This window comes from Equus asinus, chromosome 20 (genome assembly GCF_041296235.1).
Source record: "Equus asinus isolate D_3611 breed Donkey chromosome 20, EquAss-T2T_v2, whole genome shotgun sequence".
Classification (NCBI taxonomy): Eukaryota; Metazoa; Chordata; class Mammalia; order Perissodactyla; family Equidae; genus Equus; species Equus asinus.
This window is the reverse complement of record NC_091809.1, coordinates 25,961,151-25,987,497: the sequence shown is the minus strand read 5'-3', so window position 1 is coordinate 25,987,497 and position 26,347 is coordinate 25,961,151. Positions and strand designations below refer to the sequence as shown.

Below are 26,347 nucleotides of genomic sequence, written 5' to 3'. Positions count from 1 at the left end.
AGGCGGCCCAGTGTTTCGTTGGTTCGAATCCTGGGCGCGGACATGGCACTGCTCATCAGACCACGCTGAGGCAGCGTCCCACATGCCACAACTAGAAGAACCCACAACGAAGAATACACAACTATGTACCGGGGGGCTTTGGGGAGAAAAAGGAAAAAATAAAATCTTTAAAAAAAAAAAAATTACAAACCCCTCTCTAACTAAAAGGACAAGGGCTATTATGGTTGGTCCCTCCACTATCTTTCACACTGGGGAGATTTTCAGGAAGGAGTAGCACAATATTATACATTTGGGGTTTGCAATAAAGCCCTGCAATAAAGTCGGAATTCCAAAGATTTACACAAGCTTTGACTGTTTCCTCATATCATTGAAAATAGAAATTCAAGTGCTTTCTCCTCACATCCATTAAAATACAAATTCATTTGCCTTAGGAATAGCATAGCCTTTCAAATGTCAAAGCTCTCTAGGCACAGGGACACTCAAAACTGACCTAAAAATGGAAAAAGCACCTGAGAACTTAAATACACCCATCTCACATCACGAGGTTCTCTTGCCTAAATGAAACAAGAATTCTATTTGGCTCCACAATGTTCTTGTCTTACTCACATTCTATCACACAGTCACCTTACAGTTTAAAGCCCAAGTGCTAATGGAGACTAGAATCAAAGGGCTGCAACCTTCAATAGATAAAGGAGTCCATGGAGAGAAACACGAATATTCCACTCAGCCCAGAGAAGCAGCCTGCTTGCCTACAGTTCAGAAGGAAAACCCACATTCAGAAAGTGACCATATTCCCAAATTTAGGGTGTAAACACTGTTGGTTGAGATGTCACCCCTAGAGTGGCTTTGGCCTTGTGAAGAAGGGTGGGGACCCCTGAGCAGCCACAGGAATGCACTCTGGGAGTCCCACACACCCTCCCTCTCCTGTGAGCATGGAGGCACTGCCTCCCCCAAGCTCCCATCCTCACAAGTGAGGAAACTCTCAGCTGAATTCAGTTTAAGCTTCTGACCCACATGAACTCCAAATTCATGAACCTTTGTCCACAGAACACCTGATCTTCACAGACTTCTCAACGTGTACAGATTACACTCAGTGCACCTACAGTGTGGGTGCAAAATTCAAACAGTGTCTAAAATGTCCAGCCCTAAGGAACCACAACCACAGCCTCAGAAAGGGCAATACTCCCCACCCCATGAGCACGTGCACCCCCAGCTTTCCAGGGCTCTGCAGCTCCTCTCAGGATAAAGGCTCCTTCCATGGGGGGTGAGCAGTAGGACACCTGCAGGGGGAGGCTCCCCAGGAAGGACAACTGGGCCTTCAAGGCCTTCCATCTGCAGGCCCAAGGGGGCCTTAGCTTAAACTCACTGCCCTCAGGCCTCTACACCCACCGGAGACGCTTTCCAACATCATTGTTATTTTAAATAACATAAATCTATTGTTTGAAGAATCCAGCAATATCACTTAAACTCAGCCTTTCCATGGAAAATAGGGAAGAAAATTATAAGGCACTTTAATGAGCTCAATTAGACAATCCCAAATATCTATTCCTTTCAGAAAAAATGGTCAGTTAATTATTATTTCCATGGCAAGTAATCACACTTGAACACTGTGGTCTGCATGTCTGAGTTCTGGAATTTCTTTTTTTTTTTAAAGATTTTATTTTTTTCCTTTTTCTCCCCAAAGCCCCCTGGTACATAGTTGCATATTCTTCGTTGTGGGTCCTTCTAGTTGTGGCATGTGGGGTGCTGCCTCAGCGTGGTTTGATGAGCAGTGCCATGTCCGCGCCCAGGATTCGAACCAACGAAACACTGGGCCACCTGCAGTGGAGCGCGCGAACTTAACCACTCGGCCATGGGGCCAGCCCCTGGAATTTCATTTAATAACATCCAGAAGTAAAGAACAGGCCTCAGAAACTTACTACACACGTTCAGGGCAAGAAAGAGTAAAGCAAAAATTCTTAATAAGTGGAATGTAACACAGGAATATTTTTTTTCTTCTGAAATTCACCCCTCTGTTGCCTGTTTGTAACTATTTCATACTGTCTTCCAAGCTCTGTTGATTAAATATATTCACCTTTATTGAAAAATGGAGACTTAAATGCATAAATCTTTTGTAGGTCACCAACCTAGGGAGGGGCGGTGCTGACAGGACAGCTCACCCAGGAAAGTTTCTGAAGAGGGACCTCCACCCAAAGGACTTCCCATAGGATGTCTGTGCCCAGAAATATCCTGGGGGAGACGCACAAGGGTTTCGTGCAAGATAGTTCCAGGTGGTTATTCTCTGCTTTCCTCTCGTGTAAAATATCCACAGACAAATATGATCTTTAAAAAAGAGACATCCATGGCTCTGGGGAATCATGATACACAGCTAAAATATGGGGTCAGTTTGATTCACCATGGAGGACGAGCAGTTGATAATGATGCTGTGAACTGGAGAGGGGCAGTTGGGTTTGGGAACATGAGGAGGGATCTGAAAAGTAAGAGACTTATTGGCAGTCCTAGGAGAAGCTAGACTAGGGGGACAGGGTTGTAGATTTGAGACCCAAACATCTGGAAAACTCAGGGAAAATGGGTGCCCCCTGGGGAGGAGGGAGGCACTGGGGACCCCACAGACCAGAGCTCCTCCCAAGCAGGAAGCTCAGAGACTGAGTCACAGTTCTCCCTGATGACCCTCCCCGTGGTCACTGCACAATCTGGGGAGACACAAGGCTGTGGGCACAGAGTCGCCAGAGAGGCTCTGGGGCCAAAGTCACTGTGTGCAGTGATGGACAGGATGCCTGCGGTCCTGGCTGCCAGACCAGCCCCAACACTGAGAGCTGGAGGGGACTGAGGTCCAAGCAGTGCCACTGGTAGACTTGGGTCCACAGACTCTGGAGATGACCATGGGGAGGCCGGGTCCTGCTATGGCCAGTTCCAACCAGCCCCTCCTCCCTGTCTCCTCACCCTGGGGCCTCACACTCACCATTTCTAGGTCTCCTGGGTCCCCTGAGTCCTTCCTATGAAACCCACAACCAGTGCAGGTCTCAGCGTGACAAAGGCTGCAGCAGAGCCCCCAGGGCCCATTTAGGGCAGGTGACTGACAATCCTCAGAGAGACCTCAAGTGTTTCTGGGTAATCTAAACTTGGTTGTTAAGAACAAGCAAATTAAATAGATGAAGGTAAGATAAAAAGCTTAAAGGTCAACTTTTTCTTTAGTCTCCCCAAGTCTTTCTGGTAACCTGTAACCTTAAAGTTAAATGATGAGTTAAGTTAAACTGACTGAATATCCAGATCATTTGCAAATAAGATGCAATACTGAAACATGAACTATCCACTTTTTGCTTCCATCTAGAGAGGAATTAAAGATGTTTCAGTCTATTAGTAAACATGTTGTGTCACGCTGAAAAATTTAGTATGAGGAAGCACCTGTTTCTAGAAATCATAAAAAGCATTTATAATATGCCAATTCACTGAATGCTAATGTAAAAGATAGTTTATAATTGCTCACTTCTTAGCTTTCACTAGAAATTAAAATTTTCTAAGGGTTAAAAACTCTAATATATGTAAATAAAACCACTAAAAATAATAAGGAAAAGGAATTTTATTGTGTGGCCAGGGCTGGCTCAGATTGGAATAAATTTAATTAAGTAAACAAGTTTTAATATCAAAAGGAAGCTGGTGCAAAATTAGCATTTGGTTTTCTCTCTGTTTAAAGGACAAAGTTTTCTTGAACTATTGGTCTGCTCTTGATAATCAGAGATTATAAAAGGTTTGTTTCTTTAGCTTTTTAAGTAAACTGCCTAGAAAAAATAAAGATCTTGCAGTCTCTCAAAATAATCATCTTTGTTCCATGTTGTCTTCATCAGGTCTTTGATTACTTAACCTCAATGCACTCGATATTAAAAGAACTAAAGTTTACTCACAATGATGTAAATTTCTGTATTTGCCTTTAAAATCTTTTATTGTCACTTTGATCAAATAGATAATTGTTGATTCATAATATCTGTGATCCTATTTAGCAAGTATCTAAAACTTTTTGGTATTTTTGACAAACTTCCCCAAAATCCAATTCTAAGTGAAGTCTTTTTGAGTTTGAACTAACTCTGGGCTTTTCCAGAGGGCCCTAGAACATCTCAAAGGATTTGTTCTCTCTCCTTATAAAAAGGGAGAAGTTAAAAAACTAATTAGTTGTATTTGATATGTTAAATCATTGTCATTGGGAAGCATTGTCAAACAAGAAGTAATACTAAGCTTACTTTATATTGTGTTCATATAGGTATGTGTTCTAAGTGTTCCAGAAATTGTGTGAAATTCCTGGAAATCTGATATGCCCTGGTATAATGTCATCAGTCAAAATTCTAGTTATGTTACAAAAATAACCAATTTTCCTGGTCAATTCCATTATAAGGAACTCTCACCAGATCTTTAACCAAGGGCATTTTTAAATCTTTTGTCATTCACAGAGAATTATTGTATTACTCTGATGCTTTTACAAAAGTGCCCCTGGAAAAGTGCTTCATCTTCAAGGAGAGTCAAGAAAAGGACTTTTTTTTTTTTTTTTTACAAGTGGATATACAAGCACTGTTGAAGGCTTACCAAACAGAAATAAAATTCAAAAGGTAATATAAGCATGACATTCCTAAATAGGTCATCTCTGCTATTATAACATCTTCAAATAAGATATTGTACCTTTGTCACCCTTTCTAAATGGTCTGTTTGACAGGTAGTGAAAATAGTGGTAAATTTTAGATATGAATTTTTCTGGTCTAATATACTAGAGTGAGATATTTATTATTCAATAAGCATGGAATGAATTTTGTGAGTATGAAATTAACCAGAAAGTGGAAGAGTCATTGTAGACTAGTATTAGCAAAATAGGCATAGACTGATTGACACGAATCCAGAAGCCTCCAGGATTGATTTGGTCAATTTGGCTGGATGCCCTTAAAGGGACTAGTTAAGATTGAGAAAGTGTTTTTTGTTGTTGTTGTTGTTTTTTAACGTCCCTTTTTTAATTTTTTTTATTAAGGTTATGAAAGTTAACATCCTTGTGAAATTACAGTTGTACATCATTATTAATCATGTTGTAGGTACACGACTTCACCCCTAGTGCCCTCCCCCCACCCCCCTTTCCCCTGGCAACCACCAATCAGTTCTCTTTGTCCATATGTTAACTACCACCTATGAGTGGAGTCATACAGAGTTCGTCTTTCTCTGTCTGGCTTATTTCACTCAACATAATACCCTCAAGGTCTATCCATGTTGTTGTGAATGGGATGACTTTGTCCTTTTTTATGGCTGAGTAGTATTCCATTATATATATATATACCACATCTTCTTTATCCAATCATCAGTTGCTGGGCACTTTGGTTGGTTCCATGACTTGGCTATTGTGAACAATGCTGCGATGAACATAGGTGTGCATGGAACTTTTGGAATTGCTGATTTCAGGTTCTTAGGATAGATACCCAGTAGTGGGATGGCTGGGTCATAAGGTATTTCTATTCTTAACTTTTTGAGGAATCTCCATAAAAGTCCTTTCTTGTTAAGAAAAGGACTTTTTGACAAGTACAAATTTCTGATAACTTTAAGATCATAAAAATGAACTTGTAAGAACAAAGACTGCTCTTAAATCTCTTTGGAAGAAACTACACCAGGTCCTCCTCACCACCCAGATGACAGCCACACTTCAGGGGCTTGAACCTTGGACACACCCCTCCCAGCTGAAGACGCTCCTCCTGACATCTGGTTCTGTGCAGACGCTGGGGACCTCCACATCAGACTGACAAGGGAGAGAAGTAGCTGACATGGAGGTAGACGGCTTCCTCCCCAGATGCCAGATCAACACTTTCTACTTTAGCTAAACCTAAACTCTTCTTTCCTTTCTGTCCCTTAGTCTGGCACTGACCTGGAAGGATAATGCCATCATCTGGATCCCCCCAGCTATTGCTAAGAAGGGTAACCTCTGAAAATTAGACTGACTTTTTATTCCCAAGCTAGGAGAAAATCTAACTGACGCCTGGCTTGAATGGGCAAATGCAACAATCCCTGTGAGTGAATCCATGAACAAGGCCACCTTAGCGGGAGTGGTCTGTGCCCTTACAGGATTGATCCTTGTCTGTAGTGGTGATCCTTCTCCTTGGGTCTGTGAATGCCTGGGTGGCTGGTGCATAGCTGGGCAGGGCCTCTTAGGTTATCTAACTGACCCCTAACTTTTCACAAACGAGACATTTCACTGGTTGACTCCCCTGTATTTACATCATTGAGTTAGAAGAGATGTACCAGGAGGCACTCAGGCCTCGGGATTCACCTCCTTTGACAGGGCCATACTGCCCTGGTTAGGAGGAAAGGTAAATGAGAATATGATCAGAAAACCTCTGCTTAGCTCTTGAAGATTTTGCAAAACCCATTGCTAAGACAAGAGCAGCCCATTAAAGATCCTTAGCCTCTCTGGCCAAAGTTGTCCTTGGCACCAGGACAGCCCTTGATTCTCTTTCAGCTGAGCAAGGAGCTGTCTGTGCTGTGGCCACCACCTGCTGCTCCTGAATGAACACTCCTGGGGAAGGTGAAACTCAATTCACTGAGCAAGCCACTTGGCTTTTATTAAAAGGGGACTCCTTTAATGGTGTCTTTCTTTGACTAATTTTATTGTGATTTGTTTGGGTCTTGGGAACCAGGGCTCCAAAGTGCAGCCCAGATATTGAGAAGTGTCCTGCTTATGTAATCATAACAAACTCCCTGGTGCATTTTATTCTCTTAAAAGCTTTAAATGCAGGTTCGAAGCTGCTAACCACCAAGCAAGTGGTCTCCCTAAGACTGGAACCTCAGAAAAGGAGTGGAGAGATGACCAACTTAAAGACTGTGAACCTGAAGCCTTGATCTGTGAACATCACAGGAGTTAAGGAAAAGAGTCACGACCTCTGGATGCCACCCAAAGGAACAATGAAACCTGAGAGAATTTCACAGCGGTGGCTGAGAGTGGTGCTAACGCCTTAAATGTTGATCACATCTCAGTTAAGCTGGGGGTCTGATCAAAAAGGGGAAAATTGTGAAAAAGATAAAAACAGACCTCAAGTGGAGTCACTTTTGCCAAGCCCATGTCACCAAACCAGGGCTAAATACCTACCCTAACTGCAGCTTCAACCTCCTCCAGGGATGGAGTCTAACCGGTCAGGGTAGGACTGTCTAGTCAGCACCAATGAGGCAATCTGCCACATGGGCCCCTCCATCCCCCAAAGAAGATGAGGGCATCCACCTAATAGGACCCTTGTGTCCCCAAAGGGAGGTAACCTTGCCTAAAATGATCTTTTTTTCTGTTATGACTTCCTTGTCCTGCCTTTAAAGCCTTTCCTTTTCTGTACCCTCTGGAGCTCCTCTCTACTTGCCAGATGGATGCTGCCCATTGAGGAATTGCTCAATAGAGCCAATTAGATCTTTACAACTTACTCGGTTGAATTTTTGCTATTCGACACAAAGAAACTATAGTTCCTACACATTTTTTTTTATCATGAATTGTTTACTGTAAATATCAAGTTTCAAAAACTCAGCCGGAGATTTAAAACCGCCTGACGGCCGCTCCTAGCACGTCTTCTAACATTGACATCTAGAATGCCCAACCATCTGGATAACAATGTAATTAATGTCTTGTAAGTCTTTTCAGCATTTATGTCAAAAGAAGCAATCATGGTACATATTTTTCTTTCTTCCCTTGGATATGCAAGGCCACATGGTTTACACTGTGAAATATGCTTTGCTATCTTGTTCATGTAAAAATAAGTCCTGCACCTATTTCCATATCCACATATTTGAATATCATATGATGGTCCCAACCAGGCCATCTCTGATCAAAGACAGGACCCAACGGTCAGCAGGATTAGTCAGACTCCAGGCAATCATGCTAGGAGATGCCCCGGCTAACAGTCCACCTCATCTTCACATTTTTACAGACTTTTAGCTCATTGCCAATGGTCTAGCTGCCTGGCAACAAGAACATCATGAGCTCCTTATCCAAGGTCACCCTTTGGGAGAAAGCACTCTGGGAGAATCTTGCTCATAGTCACTCAAATACATAAGAAGCTCACACATGTCTCTGCACGTACTGAACATCAAACCGCAGAGCCTCACCTCAACCCTCAGGCTGATAATTAGTTACAATTTCTGAAACACATCCTGTCACCTCAGCTGCACTCAGAAGGAGGGAAAACAAACAGGGGGTGGGAAGGCAGGCTTTGGGGTATCAAGACAGTGAGGGGCCCCTATGTTCCCATGGGAGGATGTGAACGACTTATTTGAATAATTCTGTAGACAGACATAGTAAGGATACTCACTATGCTACAGACCAAGACTGTAATACTACCTGTAAAATATAACACTATACTATGCACTACAAAACTAATTATACATGTTTATATATAATATGTTCTACTCATATATAACATATACTAATTATGTATAATATTATACCATATGCTACCTATACTATATACAGGTAATATACTATATATATATGTGTGTGTATACATAGACATATACTGCATCCTACATTTTCTCTATATACACATACACACAGACGCACACTATATGCAGCATTAGATAACTTTACACTATATACCACATTATAGTATAGTACACAATACCTCTCTTTATTATAGATGCAAAAAGTCTCAACAAAACACTAGGTCATTTTATATAGGACCTAAACACCATAACCAAATGGAATTTAATCCAGGAAAGAAATGTTGGCTTGTATCTGAAAATGAATTAACATAAGACACCATTAGTAGAATCAATGTCAAAAACTACAGGATCATCAAAATAGATACAAACAAGCATGAGACCAAGTTCAACATCCTTCACAAGGAAAACACTCAATAAACCATGAGAACCTCCCTCAGTAAACTCCCTCACCCTGAAATAAAGCATCAGTGAAGAACCCACAGCTGGCGTCACTCTTGAAGGTGAAGGACTGCGGGCTTTCTCTCTCAGATCAGAGAGAAGACAGAGATGTCTGCTCTCACCAGCTCTACCCACCGTGGTGAGAAAGGAGCTACCAGGGCAGTTAGGCAAGAACATGGGAAAAGCAACTGCTCCAGATTTCAAAGGACAAACACACAGCTCCACAGATATCTAAAACCATAGAGACCTTGTCATGGCACGTACTGTAGGACACACGCAGATGCAGACACAGATGTTCCGACAGACACACAGAGCCCAGGCCCTCTGCACTCCTCCCCACTTTTCTTAACTCTTTAGGGCCCATCATCAGACACATGGTATAATTTTACTTATATATCTTCTTTCTTCTCTCCTAGAATGTCAGCTGTAGAGCAAACAGGGATATTTGCTCTTTGTTCACCAAAGCACCTACCAGAAGGCCTGTCACATGAGTACTTTTTGCACATCAGGGCTCAGAGAGAGAGACAGACAGACAGACACACAAACCTCATCACAGACCCAGATCTTCACAAAGTGCGTTGTTCTCACTCCCATCCCTCCTGGTACAGGGGTGTCTCCTGGCACCCAAACCAATCCCCAAAGAGGGGGTCTCAGCTCCTCCAGATGGGGAAGGGGTTTCACCCTTCCTGACACCACACAGTACAAACAGGACATCTCTACAAAAAATACAAAATGGGAGACTGCATGGCAGTCAGGGCCCAAAATGGCTGGAGCCATAACGTTCCAGCCCCTTTCACTGCTATAAATGCATCCAGAAACCCCCTCATCATGAACTGTCCCTTTGTCACTTTGCTTTTCTATTGTGAGCTCAGTGAGGGGACCAAAGGTGAGCATCTCCTCACTCAGCCCCCATGTCCCCTGCTGCAGGCTCCTTGGGAAACATCAGCTCTGCTGTGGACTCACATTCCCACAGACCTCACTCCGTCCTCCCACGGTGGCTCCACCATCTTCACTGAACACTTTCTCTTTAGGATCAGTGTCCAATTTGTACCCTGGAGATTTTAACTTACAGAGGTGACTAAATGACAACACAAACAGGCCAATGCTATTAAAAGATTTTTGTGACTTACATTTCCCAAGATAAGTGGCACACTATGCCAGGCAGGTCACAGAAGATGCATCAGGGTTGCTTATGAGGCAGAATCAGGAGGGGGACACAAACCTAGGCCACAGCCTTCATTTGGGGCCACAGGAAATGTGAGTCAGGGCAGAATGAGCAGCTCAGGACTGGCTGCTTTGAACAATCCCAGCAGCCTTTGGGGCCTAGGGACGGTCCTCAGTCACCTGGTTCCTGGCCCTGGGTGGGTTTAGGGCAGGGAATACTGTCTGGCGTGTGAGAGGCAGATAAGGAGGTCTGTAGGGACAGGGCACTGGATCGGGCGGGATGCACATGAGAGGCCTGCTCCAGACAAGCTGTTCACCGCCAACATGGAATGAGGTGCCCCTAGGAGGGGCAGGGTCTCCCTATGTCTGAGAGGACCCCCAAGATGTGAGAACATCTCAAGAGACAGAAAACAAAACACACGATTAACAATCACAAAGAAGACAAGGATTTGTCTGCTCACGTCAGTTCAATTCAACACGGTGAGGGAGGTGCTACCAGGGCAGTTAGGCACCAAATGACATAACAGCATTCCAGATTTTACCGACCTACACACACAGCCCCCCAGACAGACAGACAAAATCACACAGGCTTCCTCACTGGACACACATGTGCGCATACCCACACAGACACCCAAAGTCACAGACCCTCAGAGATAATGGCCCAGAGACACACAGCCCAGGCCCTGAAGAGGGAGAGTCAGGGCCCGCGATGGCTGCAGTGATCACCGTGTTCCAGCCCCTCACGCTGCTACGATCACTTCCAGAAACACGCCCCTCACCACGTGCCCCTTCCTCACTTTGCTTTCCCAGAGGAAGCTCAGTGCAGACAACAAGGTCTATGCGTCCTCAGCCAGCCACTGCGTCCTGTGCTGTGGTCTCCACAGTCTGGGATCCATCACCCCCTGAGGTCTCACCTGCACAGAGACCTCACACAGGTCAGCCCCATGGCCATCCTCACCGAGGCCTTGATCTCTGTCCCACCCTAGAATATTTGCTGATGGGGGAGTGGAGGCCTCAGGACCTTAGACTCCAGGTCTCCCAGCCACAGAAACATCACTTTGGGGACCCTGGAAAGCACTGTAAGTCGTTGCAAGAGCACACTGGGATGTGGCTTGGCTCATTTCTGCCTCTTCTGTTCAAGAAACAGTGGGCATGGCCTCCAACAAAGGAGAAGCGGGTGCCACCTCCTGTGCCTGTACGCTTCAGCAAAGGTGGAAATCTCTGCCATTTCCGGCCACTGAATTTGGCATGGTGCCCATTACATTCTGGGAGCCATGGTTAGGGAGGGGGCCCTGGGACTGAGGAGGGTCTGGCTGAGATCACCATTCCCCACAGGCCTCAGGGCTGGAACTCTGCAGGGTGAGTCCTGATCCAGAGAAAGTAAGCACCGGCCTTGGGTGGGCTCCAAACTCACTCTGGAGGCGGGTTCTGAGGGAGCTGGGGGTGGTCAGCACATGAGCCACTGAAACCACAGGGTAGAATGTTCCAGAGATCTCAGGGAGAGTGATTTAGGTACAGCCAGGTGCCTGAGGGACTCCCAGAGCTCGGACAAGGCAGGGCATCTCTTGACATTATTGGTGGCATTAAGACTATTGTGGAACTGTGCTTGTTGGTGCAGAGCTGATGTTCATGTGACAGTGGGGAGTATTGTGCTCCGGGGGCCTGTGCCTCATGACATGGGTTCTGGGTTCTGCCACTGCCTCACCTCACAGTCACCTGGGGTTGCAAATGTGAAGACAAATACAGGAAATCTCCTTTAAAATGGAGTCAGGAAGCCCTGAAGGGGGAGATCTCATCACTACTGCTCACCATACATTGTAGACCTCAAACAGGGAGAGGTGTCCCTCCCATCGCCCAATAGTAGGAACCTTACTCTGCAGACCCCAGCGGGAGGAAGGAAGAACTTCTCCTTGCCCAGTAACAGCCCAGCCAATGAGAAGCCAGTGTCACCACCCTGAACTCTCATTCTCCTTCCATGGAGAATGTTCCAAACAGCCCCTCCAGCCTCCTCCTGTCCTCTATGAAAGCATATGCGGCTGTTCTGTTCTCCCTACCTGCCTACGGTTCTCCAGAGTGTGCATGTCCTGAAAGTACTTCCTCTGCTATTCCCAAATGAACTCATTTTACTGCTAAAATACCTTCCTTTTCAAACTTTAAGGTCAACACAACAGAGAACATTTCCAGAGTGGACAGGTGTTGCATTTAAACATGTTTCCCAGCAAGGAGGCACAGAGTAGGCTTGAGATGGGAAACTTAAGAGCTGGAAATGGCCTCAAGACCTGCTCTGGGAAGACAGGATGTTGATGCCCAAGGGTTAGACAAGGATGCGCCCAGGCAGATCCCACGTGGAGATGTGTCAGATGCACCTTTATGTTTCAGACCACCGCATTCCCAGGATATGACCCAGGAAACCTGCTGTCAACTCAAAGATGGAGGCCGGGAGCCCCATCACTTTCTCACCAGTTATGTGAATGACACGAGGGCAGGTGTAGCCCTAGAGGGAGTTTTCTAATTCAGACTGGGTGCCAGGAACAGTCTATAGTGGCCTATGTCCTTCTTCCCCAGTCCTTCCCCTTTTCCCAAGAAGGAACCCAAGGTGGTGGAAGGAATGTTGCACACGTAGCAACCAAAGTTCAGGAGAGTTTAACAATTCTAGCAAGTGGAGACATTTTTGTTGTTTTCTATTAATTGTTTTTAGTTCAGACACATACTATTTTAACAGCAGTCGGGAGTTTTCACAAATGTATAGTTACACCACCATCAGGATGGAGAACGCTCCATCACCCCAAAGGAACACTCTCCTGGTGCCCATTTGTACTGAACCCTGCCACCCTGAAGATCTGATCTGTCTTAGGTTCCTATACATTTGCGTTTTCCAGAATGTCATGTAAGTGGAACACACCATGTTGCCTTATGAGTTCTGTTTGGTGACTTTGATGTCACATTTCTAAAAGTGCATAATTATGCAAAGCTTGCAGTGTTCTGTGCATTTGAAATTTGACATTGCCCAGGAAAGGGGCACACATTATGCCTTCAAAACTAAGAGATTCCCCAGTTATGAGCTCTGTGAATTTCAGAAGGACCCCGAGCTTAACTTTCTTTATTTGCATCATGGGAGGAAGGATGGGGGCAGGGGATAAATTAGATATTAATAATTATAAAAGCACATAATCTCTACACTGCTAAGAAAACATAAATTAGCACTGAAAAAAAGGGGATAAGTTTGGATTTATGTTGTTGTTTAATGAAACAAAAGCTGTCACGTTTTACTCCGTCTTCCATAATATCTCCTGGAAATGTGAACACATGGAAATGATCCCTGAAAACAGTAAAAATGGGCTTTGTGCATCATGGAAACAAAAACCTCCCAGCTACTCCTCTTATAAAAAGGCATAGAAAATTTCCCAGTTTGAGGATGTCAAATTTACCTCCTTTGTCACCATATAGGATATTACTCAAAATGATACTGGGTGTCTGTCTACAGCTCACCTCAATTATTTCTTGGATCATTATCCTCTAAACATTCATAACTCTTTTTAGTGTGTTAACCAGGAAATCACACTGAACTTGCTCAGGTATCACTCTACTCAGAGGAAAACACGTGATGGGCTACAACTGTGCAGATGACCAGAACCCTTCCTCACACTGGGAGAAACTTGAAGGTTTCATGGGGGACAAATTGTGTCACTCACTCTGAAGAGCAGCAAAATGATATGCTGAACCCAAAGACAAATTCAAATATTTTCAACTGATTTTAAACAGAAACACAAATACTACAAATACCCACATGTCTGGATCGTGATCAAATAGCACATGCAGTAAAATGATTAACCATGGCTAAAATGAAGATGAACTCTGTCTATGCCTTTATCTCTATGGGGAACCATTGCTGTTATTCCCAAGAACGCAGAACGTTCGGTATTGCTGTCCATTGTTTACATCCACACCCAAGCAGTTCCTCCAACAGTGTTTAACATGCATTAGATGGTGGGAAAACAATAATCGCTGATGCATCCTCACTCACTGAGGCCCCTACCTACGACAGAGAAGATATACATCCATCAATGGATGAGCAGACACAGAAGTTGTGCTATTTATATATATATATATATATATATACATATACACAATGGAGTATTACTCCACCATAAAAAGCAAGGAAATCCTACCATTTATGAAAACATGGATGAAACTTGAAGGCATTATGCTAAATGAAATAAGTCAGAGAAAGACAAATACTTTATGATCTCAACTTATATGTGGAATCTGAAAAAAAAAAAAAACTCATAGAAAAAGAGATCAGCCTTGTGCTTACTAGGGGTGGGGGTGGGCAGTGGGGGGAGTGGCAACTGGAAGAAAGTGGTTGGAAGGTACAATCTTCCAGTTATGATAAGTACTCGGGACGTAATTTAAGACATGACAGCTATAGCTAACATTGCTGTATGACATATAGGAAAGCTGTTAAGAGAGTAAATCCTAAGACTTCTAATCACAAAGAGAAAATTTCTTTATTCTTCCCTTCTTTCTTTTCTTTTTATTTTATCTATATGAGAAGATGGATGTTAACTGACCTATTGTGGTAATCCTTTCACAATATGTGTAAATCAAACCATGTTATACACCTTAAATTTATACAATCATGTATGTCAATTATTTTTCAATAAAACTGGAAAAAAAAGGACTCAGACACTTCTGGTCTCAGGTCTGTCATGCAAGGAGCTCAGAAGCCAGATTCCAGTTCTCAAAAACACTTGAAATCAACAATTCTTCTATGAGAGAACTGAGGTCACAGTGTAAACCATTGTCTCCACAATGAGAAAGAGAGACAAAAGTAGCAATTTAAAAAATATGAAAGCATTTTGTTCGTAACAAGTCATGTCCTACAAAAACCAATCTATTTCACAAGAGCATAACTGAGCATAACTGAGGTTTTCCCAAAGCCTAAGTGAGGATGCGGCACTGAAATAGCCAACTTGAGCCTCTTCCAGCCTTCTCTGCTCTCAAAGGTAGGGCGATTGTGACGATGATGGGCTTTTTCCCCTCCTGACACCAAATATGTGGTGTCTGTGTTCCAATGCCACTTCTCCAACTCTGCATCACCAAAGAGGTGTCCAACAGTTCAGTTCAATCCTAACACTAACTACGCAGAGTTCACATCAGACTCCACAGGTTAACAGCTCAGTCCCAGAAATGCCCCTTCTTTAGCTGCCAACCACAAATGGAGCGCCCAGGCTGCCAGCATTTCTACTCAGCCATCTACAGATTCATGGATTCTCTCAACACCTCAGTACATTTGGTAATTTACTGAAATGATTCTGAGAACTCAGCAAACTCCTTTACTTACAATTAGTGGTTTACTCTAAAGGATACAACTCAGGAACAGACAAAGGCAGAGATGCGTAGGGCAGTGGTATGGGTGAGGGGAGTGGAGGTGGAGGGGGCTGCAGAGATTCCACATCCTCTCTGGACACTCCACCCTCCCAGCACCTGCATGTGTTCACCCACCCAGGAACTCTGTGAATTCTGTCTGTAAGGATTCTGACGGAGGTTTCACTACGTGGACGCAATTTCTTAAATCATTGGCCATTGGTCTCCTCTCCTCTCCTCTCCACAGGGGCTGGGAGCCGGGGTTGTAATTTCCAAGCCTCTAAACAAGGCTTGGTGTTTCTGGTGCCCAAGCCCCATCCTGAAGCCACCTAGGAGCTGGTCAAGATTTGCCTCATTAAAACAAAAAACACTATATCACTCTTATCACTCAAGTAATTCCTAGGGCTTCAAGTTTCTGCTAGGAAATGAGGACAGAGATCAAATATATTTCTTATTATATCACAGGAAGTCAAGGACAGGGACACAGGCTCACTAAAAGATTGAGACCAAATCATTGGACTAGAGAATGCTTCCGCTCTGCCCACACCTCCCTCTACATCAACTGGGCTCTTGTTTAATGTTAGCGGACTACATTGAAGGAACTAGATGCTTTCCAGTAACATCATGAGGAAGGCAAGGATGTCCCCTCCCACCACTTTGTCAACCCAGTCAACTTTGTACTGAAATTCTTAGTAAACGCAATTAGACATGAAAAGGAAATAAAAGGTGCATAGATTGGGAAGGAGGAAATAAAACTGTCCTTGCCGCACAAAATTGTGTATGGAGAAAATCTCAGAGAATCCCCAATAACAAAGAAAACCCCTTGAACTCAGAAGACAGTAGAGGAAGGCTGAAAGGTAAAATGCTAAGGTGCAAAAGTCATTTGCTTCCTATAGATCCACTTTGACAAGGCACCAAGGTAATTCCATGGGAAAACACAGTCTTTATAACAAATAATATCAGAAAAACTGGCCATCTACATGCAAAAAACAAAACGAAACAAAACTAGATACAGTCTTCACATTTTCACAAAAATTAATTAAAAATGATTGATAGATCTTAGTATAAAATATAAAACTACAACACTCCTAAAAGATAAAATAGGAGAAAATCTAAGTGACCTAGGGTTTGGTGATTAATTTTTAGACACAACACCCAAAACAAGATCTGAGATAGAAAAAAATAAATTTGACTTCATTAAAATGACAAGCCTCCCCTTAGTGAAACACAATGTTTAGAGAATGAAAACACAAGCCACAAACCAGCAGAAAATCTTTTAAAATCACTTAACTGATAAAGGACTGGTAACCAAAACATCCAAAGAACCCATAAAGCTCAAAAAAAGACGACAACCTAGTTAAAAACGGGCAAAAGATTTGAACACACACTTCAAGAATGATATACAGATGGTAAAGAAGCACACGAAAAGATGCTCAAAATCATATGTCACTAGGAAACTGCAAATAAAAGAAGAATGAGATATCACCAGACACTTATTACAATGGCTGAAACACCAAATGACAGTGAAGACGGTGAGCTGGATAGAGGGTCCCGTGCTCAGGGCCATCTACTGGGAGGATAGCCTTGTAAGTAGAGGTCACTGCAGCTCTAATGGCATATCGTGTGGGGCCTAGGGCTGGTTCTTGCATTAGAAGCCCATGGACAACTTAAGGCCACCAATGGGTACCCCAGGAGACCTGACAGAAGGTCACTGAGGCCTCTGTAGTGAAGGAATCTCCGAGGACACTAACAGGAGTGTGGGTTGTATGACAATTTGAAGAGTCTCCAGACTTTCGTGGTAGGGGTGCCCATTCAAGGTGGCAAATTTGCAAGTAAAAGCACAAATGAGGTCAAGTAAAATTTGTAGACATGAAATATGTTAATTCTGGAATAACAAAAGAAACTAGTAGCTGTGTGGGTGCTGAGGGGAACAATACCCATTTCTTTTTCTTTTTTTTTTTATTGCACTCCTAATTTTTAATGCTTCATATGTTACAGATGTTGACATTTTGGTGAAACAGAGCTTGCCTCTAGTGTTATTTTAGTGGTCCGTTCCATGGGGCAGTTACAGATGAGACTGTATGGTAATGAAATGTTTATTAAAATGCTTATACTGTACTGAAAAGTTGGGTGTGTAGCTGTGCTGTACTGAATTCTGTGCTCTAGGAAAACTCTTTTTTTTTTTTTGAGGAAAATTGGCTCTGAGCTAACATCTGTGTCCATCTTCCTCTACTTTCTTGTGGGACATCTGCCACAGCATGGCTTGACAAGTGACAATACCCATTTCTTCATGGTGTCAGAGAAGGAGCGGGTCTCTCATTACCAAATAATTTGCAAAAATTTTAAAAAGTTGTCAGGGCCTTACATCATATGAGTGGCAATGTCCCATTCAATTTTTGTGAGCTCTTTTTTTGTAATATTGGTGTGTCCTGAATGTCCTCAGAGATGTTGTCATTAATGTAATGTCATACATGTGTTCTTGGAGAAACCAGGATGCAGTTCAGATCTTGCCTGCAACGGTGGGGGGGGGGGGGTGGGGGGGTGGGGGGGGTGGAGCGGGTGGGGGGGTGGCAGTGATGACACAGCTGTGGAAGATCCATGAAGATAACCCAGTAAAGGGGCATCATGTCCCTTCAGAGGGGAAGGCCAAGTGCAGCTGAGAGGCTGTGGACACAGGACTGGACAGAACAGACTCAGCCAAACCTGTGAGAGCAGGATATTGATCAATTGCTGATTGGCTGTGGTCAGTAGTTTCCACACTGTGGGGACTGGGTACAGGGGTCTGTGTGGTGCAGCCACAGCCTCGAGTTGAGGTGAACCACTCTGAGGTGTCAGTGGTTCTTTCCAGGTTTAACAATAGGACAAATTGGGCTGTAAAAGAAGCACTGGGAACAATCAACCCTTTACTAGCTAGGTTTTCTATACAGTTCTCAATCCTTCAAGGCCCTGGGTAACTTACATCGCACAATATCAACTACCTGATTTGTGGGGTAAGTTACTTGGGTCCCAATTTGTCAAGCCAATTTTTAAGCGGCAAAGACTTCATTTAATTTTAGTTCTTGAATCATTGGATCAGAGCCTCCCAGCTCACTATGGGATATTTTAGGACAACGGGTGTTATGACCATGGAGAATTTAGGCAAGACCATAGTTCTGATGGTTAAGGAGTAACATTTGTCCTGTTTGTCCTCTATATTATATTCCTTAACATCCTTAAGATCATCAGGGGCACCTGAGTTAAATTTGACACCTGGTATTGATTAACTCCCTGAATGTTTCTGAATTAGTGCATTACATCAAATACGAAAATTAATTCACAACCTATGTTGTAGAGGCCCAGAAGTCAAGCAGTGTACCTTCATCTGTTTTGTTATGCAAATTCTTTTAGTTTATTCTGGATTTCCAATTGGGTCAAATTGCAGACCTTCGTTTCAGTATTTTATCTATCGTTTCCTTCCTCCTGATCTTTCCTGTTTTCTTTTCTTCCTCGTGGGATACACTTCAGGGGAGGGAGTGCCTCTCTACCCTGGTATTTACCAATTTTTTTTCCACCCAAAAGTCTCAAAACAGTACCATCAGGGTTAGGAGCCTCCCCCATGACAACCGGTTACTTTACAGGCTTTAGATCCTGGGCTTAAGTCAGGTGTGAACTAATCCCTTGTGCCACAGGGGAGCCATGAGTGTGTCCCCTCTAACTCTGAAGGTCAGGGTCTTTGTGGCAGTAGAGGCAGGGGCAGCAGCAGAGGTACTGAAGGGGCCTGGGGAGCCCTCTGGTGTTAGGAGTGTGGACTCAGCCCACCACCTGTCTGCCTTTCCCCATCTCTTCTCTTTTTCTTTTAAATGACAGCTCTTTCAGGACTGACCATCTGATGGACCCACCTGTTGCACAGAGTATAGTCCCTGTCTATCCACTCCCTTCCATGGGGTACTTCAGGTCAACACAGCTCCTGTCACAGGTTCACTATAACACACAGAGAAATCCTGACAAAGACACTGACCCAGGACTCATTTAAGGAGGCCCCAATCCCACATTCCTGCTCCCAAATGCCTATACATTCTTCAAACAGCCAACTCTGCTCAGCTGAACCTAGAACTGAGGTTGGTGGGTCAACAATGCAACACGGGGCAGCACAGCTCACAGCACGAGCTCCCAGCAAGCAGCAGCCCACAGCGCATGTCGCCACCAGGCAGCAGAGACGGGGAGCAAGTCAGAGCAAGAGAAGACAGACCCCACGGGTGGGGTCACGTCTGGACATGCTGCTCAGGGCGCCAACTCTTACGGTCACCTGCAGAGGGGTGGCTTCTTGTTGAGACTCTATGTGTGCGCGCACACACACACACACACACACACACACACACACAGGGTAGGAAAAGGCTTAGGACTCATATAACAGAGGTCTGAGGGGAGGGCAGGGCCAGCCTCTCAAGCAGCTCTGACAGGGCTCAGAAAGCAAGGAATGGAGCCTGGCCTGGGGCTTCACTGGGCCTGGGGGTGGGGCCAGGCAAGAGCTCTGCACACAGGCAGGCGCTCGGGTGGTGGGAATCTCCTGCCTGCTCTAGAGGAGAGAGCACCCAGGCTTCCTCCTCAGCTTGTCCAGGTGGGGGCACAAGGGAAGAGGGTGGGTGAGGCTTAAGCTGTGAGCAGGCACCCAAAAATGTGGAGTCTGACTGCTCACTACAGGGACAAAGTGGCTAAGAAAAATATTCAGTCTAAATTGATTAATATAAAGAAACTAACAGGAGACTAAAAAATGATCAAAATGGTATATTTGGGGGTGATTTGAGTAACAGCGCTGAAGGGGACCAGGGTATGTTGGCAGTGAGTCTTAAGTTAGACTTTACTACTTAACAGTTTTATTTCAAATAAACAGAAATTTATATTCTTTAATTTTAACTTTTATACATAGGAAACCATTCTAACATTTAATTCTTTTAAACACTAACAGTTACAAAAGTGTAAACCATGCTAAATAAAAATTTCAAATGTCTTTCTCACTGAAAGGACTAAAAGGCATCCTAGTTTGTCCTTTCCCTCTGTCTCACACTGGGATATTTACAGGAATAAGTGGGATTTTCAAAGATTTACATAAGCTTTCAGAAGATTTCCTCACATCAATTAAAATAGAATTTCAATTATTTTAGCCTTTTAAATTTCTATGTTCTCTAGAAACATGCGCATAGGAAAACTGATGAAAAAAGGAAAAAAATTTCTAGCTTTCCTCACATCTATCTCTCCATCAACTTACAGTTTTGGGCCCAAGTGCTAAGGGAAACTAGAGCCAAAGGGCCGCACTAGTCCATCGATAAAGGAATCCAAAGGGAAGAAACACAAACACTGGAATCAGCTCAGATGAGCAGCCTGCTTCCCACAGGACAGAAGGAAACCACAGTCAGAAGGTCCCGTGTTCCTGACTCTCCTGGTGGAGACAGAACCCTGGAGGGGGTCAGGCCCTGGAGAAGGAGGGGAGGGCACCTGAGCAGCCACAGGAAGGAGCTCTGGAGCCCCACACACCCTCCTCTCCCCAGGGAACAGTGCACATGCTCCCTCTCTCAGGCTCCCTTCTCACAGTGAGGAAACTCAGCTGGATCCAGTTTAAGGTTCTGACCCAAACGGACCCCAGATTAATGGGCCCTAATCCAGGACACAGAGCTCCTGACTCTCACAGACTTTCTCAGTGTAAACAAATTACTCTCTGAGTGGCTACACTCAGGATGCAAAACTCCAATTATGTCTAGAAACAGGCCTAAGGAACCACAACCACAAGCTCAGACAGGGCGTCACTCCCCACCCCATGAGCACGGGCACCCCCAGCTTTCCAGGGCTCTGCAGCTCCTCTCAGGATAAAGGCTCCTTCCATGGGGGTGTGAGCAGTAGGACAGCTGCAGGGGAGGCTCCCCAGGAAGGACAACTGGGCCTGCAAGGCCTTCCCTCTGCAGGCTCAAGGGGGCCTTAGCTTAGATCCAGTGCCCTCAGGCCTCTGCCCCCACTGGAGTTTTTTTTGGACCATCACTGATACCTCAAATGACACAAATCCAGTGTTTGAACAATCCAGTTAAAACACTCAAACCAGTCTTTATGTGGCAATGATGGAAGAAAATTGTGTGGCAATTTGCTGGTTCAACAAGAAACCCCTCAAGAACGTATTGCATTCTGAGAACAAAAATGTTAAAATAGTCTTATTCCCATGACACGAAATTGCTTTATAAACTATTAATATTATGTGAACACTTCACGTCTGCACATCTAAGCCCTGGAAATCCACTTGAACTCACCCAAAATAAAAGAACAGACATCAGAATGTTACTGTCCTTCATGGGAGGCAAAAAGGGAAAGAATTTAGTACAGGCAATGTAAAACTGGAATATTTTGTTTTCTCTGACATTCACCTCTAACTTGTCTCTTTGGAAATATTTTATATTGTGTTTTAAGTCGTATTGATTAAAAATAAATTTTTTCATTGAGACTAAAATGAAGTGAATAAATCTTTTAAAGGTGACTAACTCAGGTAGGGACAGTGCTGACAGGACAGATCACCCAGAAAAGTTTCTCAAGAGGAACCTGCACCCAAAGGACTTCCCACGGGATGTCTGCGCCCAGAAAGATCCTGGGGGAGACGCCCGAGGATTTCACACAACGTAGTTCCAGGTGGTTATAGGCTACTTTTCATTCATGGAAAATATCCACACACATGAAATAAATCTTTTAAGAACAGCCACCCATTTATTGACTGTGAAAAAATAATTAAAATATTGTGTCTGTTTCAAATCCACCAAGGAGGACAAATCGTTGATGATAATGCTGTGAATCCGAGGCAGGAAGATGGCATTTAGGAATGCGAGGAGAGAATGGAAATTTAAGCATTTTTTGCCAGTCCTAGGAACACCTGGACTTGGGGACAGGGTCATGGATTTGAGACCCTGCTCCCCAAATATATGGAATATTCAGAAGAAAACGGGTGCCCTCCAGGTAGAAAGGAGGCCCTGGGGACCCCACAGACCGCAGCCCCTCCGCGCACGGACCCCGGAGACCGAGGCCCGACTGTCCTGCGGGCCCTCCCGCGGGCCCCGCACCGTCTGGGACACGCGGGGCTGCGGGCACACAGCGGCCCAGAGACGCTCCAGCCCAAGTCGCCGCGCGCAGGCACCACAGGACGCCCGGGGCCCGGCTGCCGGCCCCGCCCCCACGCTGCGGCCGGAGGGGCCTGAGGGCCGAGCGGCGCCACCGCGGACTCGGGGCCGCAGACCCCGGAGGGGACCGCGGGAGGCCGGGCCCGCCCCGCCGCTTTCCACCAGCCGCTCCTCCCGCGTCCTCACCCCGGGGCCGCACACTCACCATTTCTAGGGCTCCTGGGTCGCCCGAGTCCTTCCTAGGACCCCCACGGCCAGTGCAGGTCACGGCGGGACAGAGGCTGCGGCAGAGTCATCAGGGACCGTTAACGGCAGTAGCGGGAAGGGAAGTCCACGTTAGGCCAGACACGCCTCCCCCAAACCCTGACTCCGCCAGAACTCTCAGCATTTCTAGGTTTCCTGGGTCCCTTGGCGTCCTTCCTGCAACTCCTGAGGTCGGGGTAGGTTACAGCGCGACAGAACAGGTGACAGAGCCACGTACATCCCTCAATGGCGGGGAGACGCGGTCCCCAGCGCGGCCGGAGCAGCAGCACCTTCCGGGTGGTTGGAGCTTCGCCCCACCCACCTGCCCCGGCGCCGCCTCTGATTGGATAGTTCGCGAGACTCGCCCCCTCGTGTCTGAGTGACAGGCCTCTGAGTTTAACTTGAGTGAGCTGAGCGCCGCCAGAACTCTTCCTCCGCAGGGAAACTTGCGTTGAAAGGTAGTTCTCAGAGGGGACTCCTGGCACTGTGATCCTTCTTTACAAACACGCAGAACTGAGTCACCTCACCATATACGATAATTAGTCTCTCTCCATTTTAATCTTCGTTGACAACTGGAGTCTGACGTAGTTTTACCAGATAGCACACAGAAGCACAGACACTGTGACCAGGGAACTAGGCAAAGAAAGCGGAACCAAGGATCTGATAGACACTAACGTTATCTATTGAGTGTTTGCAGACGGAAAGTTTCAGGAAGAGCCTAACCACAGAAGGGTCCCACAAGCAAGCTGGCTGAAGCCAGTTCCAGCCGCCTCAAACTGCTCTTAAGTGAACTGAAATGAACTGTCCCCATTATAATCTCAATAACATTTTAAATTCTCCTCTTCTGGGAGGAACCAATCAGCCATTTCTAGATCATGCAATGTATGTAGTAGCATGTGCACACGCTACCCATGAACCTTAAAGAAACATGACTGTTAGGCAATAAACCCTGATCTCCGGCCTTTTCCTTAACTGAATATTCATCAACTGTACTATGATGTAACAATTAAAGGACCCCCCAAACGCTTGTATGGGGAGACACTGCTTTGGAAGACATCCCTGGTGTTCTCCATTGATTGTGCAAGTAATAAACGTTTCTTCACCTACTTCTGCCTTGGTTGTGCTTTTTGGCTTCACACTCACCAAGAGATGAACCCATTGAGTTTAGGCACAGCACCAGCGATGCGTTAGGTGGGCATCTTTCGAACACTTCAGTCAGATTCAGAAGAGGAGCATTGGGAGCAAAAACAAGCCATCATTTCTGAAGAAAAGTGACTTCTGGGTACTCAGAATAGTTAACTTTAGAAAATGGTTCTGACATGAAAATATTTGTACCCCATGGACAATATAAGCAGAGAATCTTTCTTGCTGATGGTTAAATCAGTCTTCCTGGTCATGACCCACCCCTTACTTGTGGTTATCCTATTTAATCCATCTATAATGAGACATCAGGATACTGGGTTTTATCTAAATAATCATCTCACTGATTGATGGATACTGGAGAGGAATATTCATCCTGACAAGTTGGAATCACTGCACGACAGGCATCCTCTCTATATAGGATGGACAGATACCATATCTGACCACTTCCTCTCCAAATTCCTTGAGGACCTGCTCACTTCTGATATCATCTGACTTGAACAACCCCACCCAAGTACACCTGAACTTCAGCAATAATTCCGCCATGCTCAGGGACAGAAGGATCCCTGGAGGCCATCTGACAGATGGACACTGAAGGGCAGGGCCAAAGAACCACAAGCGATCTCAATGAAGCTGCATTTTTGCTGAGGCTAATTTCTAATAATAATAACCATTAAACTTTTTTATTGCCAAAAGTTTGATTTTCGCTTTAGGAAATTAAAAGTAAAGGGGTGAGGTTGGAAGGGGATTTGGCTATTTGGACACTGGCGATCTTTAGAACAGCCCCTCCCTACTCTCCCTTTTTCTCTATAAAAGCAGCTCCTTTTCTTGGTTTTCTGGATTTGCCTCTGGTTTGCCATAGCATGCACACCCCAAATTGCAATTCTTTTGCCTATTCTTAAATAAACTCATTTTGAGATAAACTAACAGGCAAATTTGCTTTTTAAGTTGACAAAGGAAATTGACAAGCTTTTTCATAAATTATATAGAATTGCAGGGAAATCAGAACAGCCAAACCAATCTTCAAAAGTAAAACCAAGTAGTAGGATTAACATTTCCTGATTTCAAATCTGACTACTCAGCACAGTAATCAAGCTATGTGGTAACAACACAAGGACAGACCACAGATCAGTGGACTCAATTGAGATTCCAGATACAAACTCATTCATCTCTGGTCAATTGATTTTCAAAAAAGGTGGCAGGAATGAGGAAAGAATATTCTTTTCAAAAGTTGCTGCTGGGACCACTGGATAGCAACATGCAGAAGAAGGAAGTTGGGCCCTTACATTATGCCACACACAATTTACCAAAATAGATTGAAGACCTAAACCTGAGGTAAAACTATAATAATCTCAGGAAAGACAGGGAAAAATATGATCTTGGATTTGGCAAAGAATTATTAGATCTGACACCAAAAGCAAAAACAGAAAAAAAAAAAAAGGATCATCTGAACTTCATTGAAATTAACCACTTTTGTGCTTCAAAGGACGCCATCAGGAAAGTGAAAACATCCATGGGAACCCCTGTGCACTTCTGGTGGGAATGCGAAATCATGCTGCTATTGTGGAAAGCAGGACGGCAGTTTTTCAAAAGTTACAGTGTTACCATGTCATCCAGCATTTCCATTTCTGAGTATATACCCAAAAGAATTCAAAACATGGACTCAAGCAGATATTTGTACACCTGTGTTCATAGGAGCATTATTCACAGTAGCCAAAAAGTGGAAGCAACCCAAGTGTTTATCTATAGCTGGATGGATCAACAAAATGTGGTGCACACATACAACTGAACATTCTTCAGCTTTAAAAAGAAATGAAATTCTGACACATGCTACAACATGGGTGAACCTTGAGGACATTATGCTAGGTGTAACAAACCAGTCAAAAAAAGGAGAAAAACTGTATGATTCCAGTGATATGAGGTGCCTAGAGTGGTCAGATTCATCAAGAAAGCAGAATGGTGGTTGTCAGGGGCTGGGGGGCAAGGGCAGTGGGCTGTCAGTGTCTAATATGGGTAGAGTTGCAGTTTTGCAGGATGAAGAGTTCTGGAGATTGGTTTCACAACGCCAGTGTACTTCACACTGTGAACCATACGCGTAAATGTGGATAAGATGTAACTTGTATGGAATAAATATAGTAGGTGGTCAAGACATACACACTTCCTGTTATAAAATAAATCAGTCACACGGATGTAATGTACAGCATGGTGACTAGAGTTTATACTACTGAATTGTATATTTAAAATATGCTGAGAGTAGATCTTAAAAGTTCTCATCACAAGGAAAAAAATTTATAACTATGTGTGGTGATGGATCTTAACTAGACTTACTATGGTACTCCTGAAATGAATATAATGGTATATGTCAATTATGTCTCAATTTAAAAATAACAAATGAAGCTTTGATACATGCTACAACATGGAATTTCCTGAAA

The 26,347-nt window shown here is 44.4% G+C and overlaps 1 protein-coding gene across 1 annotated transcript in view; it reads right to left on the bottom strand.

Moving 5' to 3' along the window:
• The window catches only part of LOC106826931 (zinc finger protein 709-like), a 53,117-nt gene extending 30,023 nt beyond the window's left edge, over positions 1-23,094 (bottom strand). The window contains exon 1 of the mRNA XM_070492170.1: positions 22,738-23,094. Within this exon, the coding sequence (XP_070348271.1) occupies positions 22,738-22,740 (3 nt within the window). The 5' untranslated portion in view covers positions 22,741-23,094. The remainder of the gene's footprint in view (positions 1-22,737) is intronic.
• Between the last annotated feature and the right edge of the window lie 3,253 nt (positions 23,095-26,347).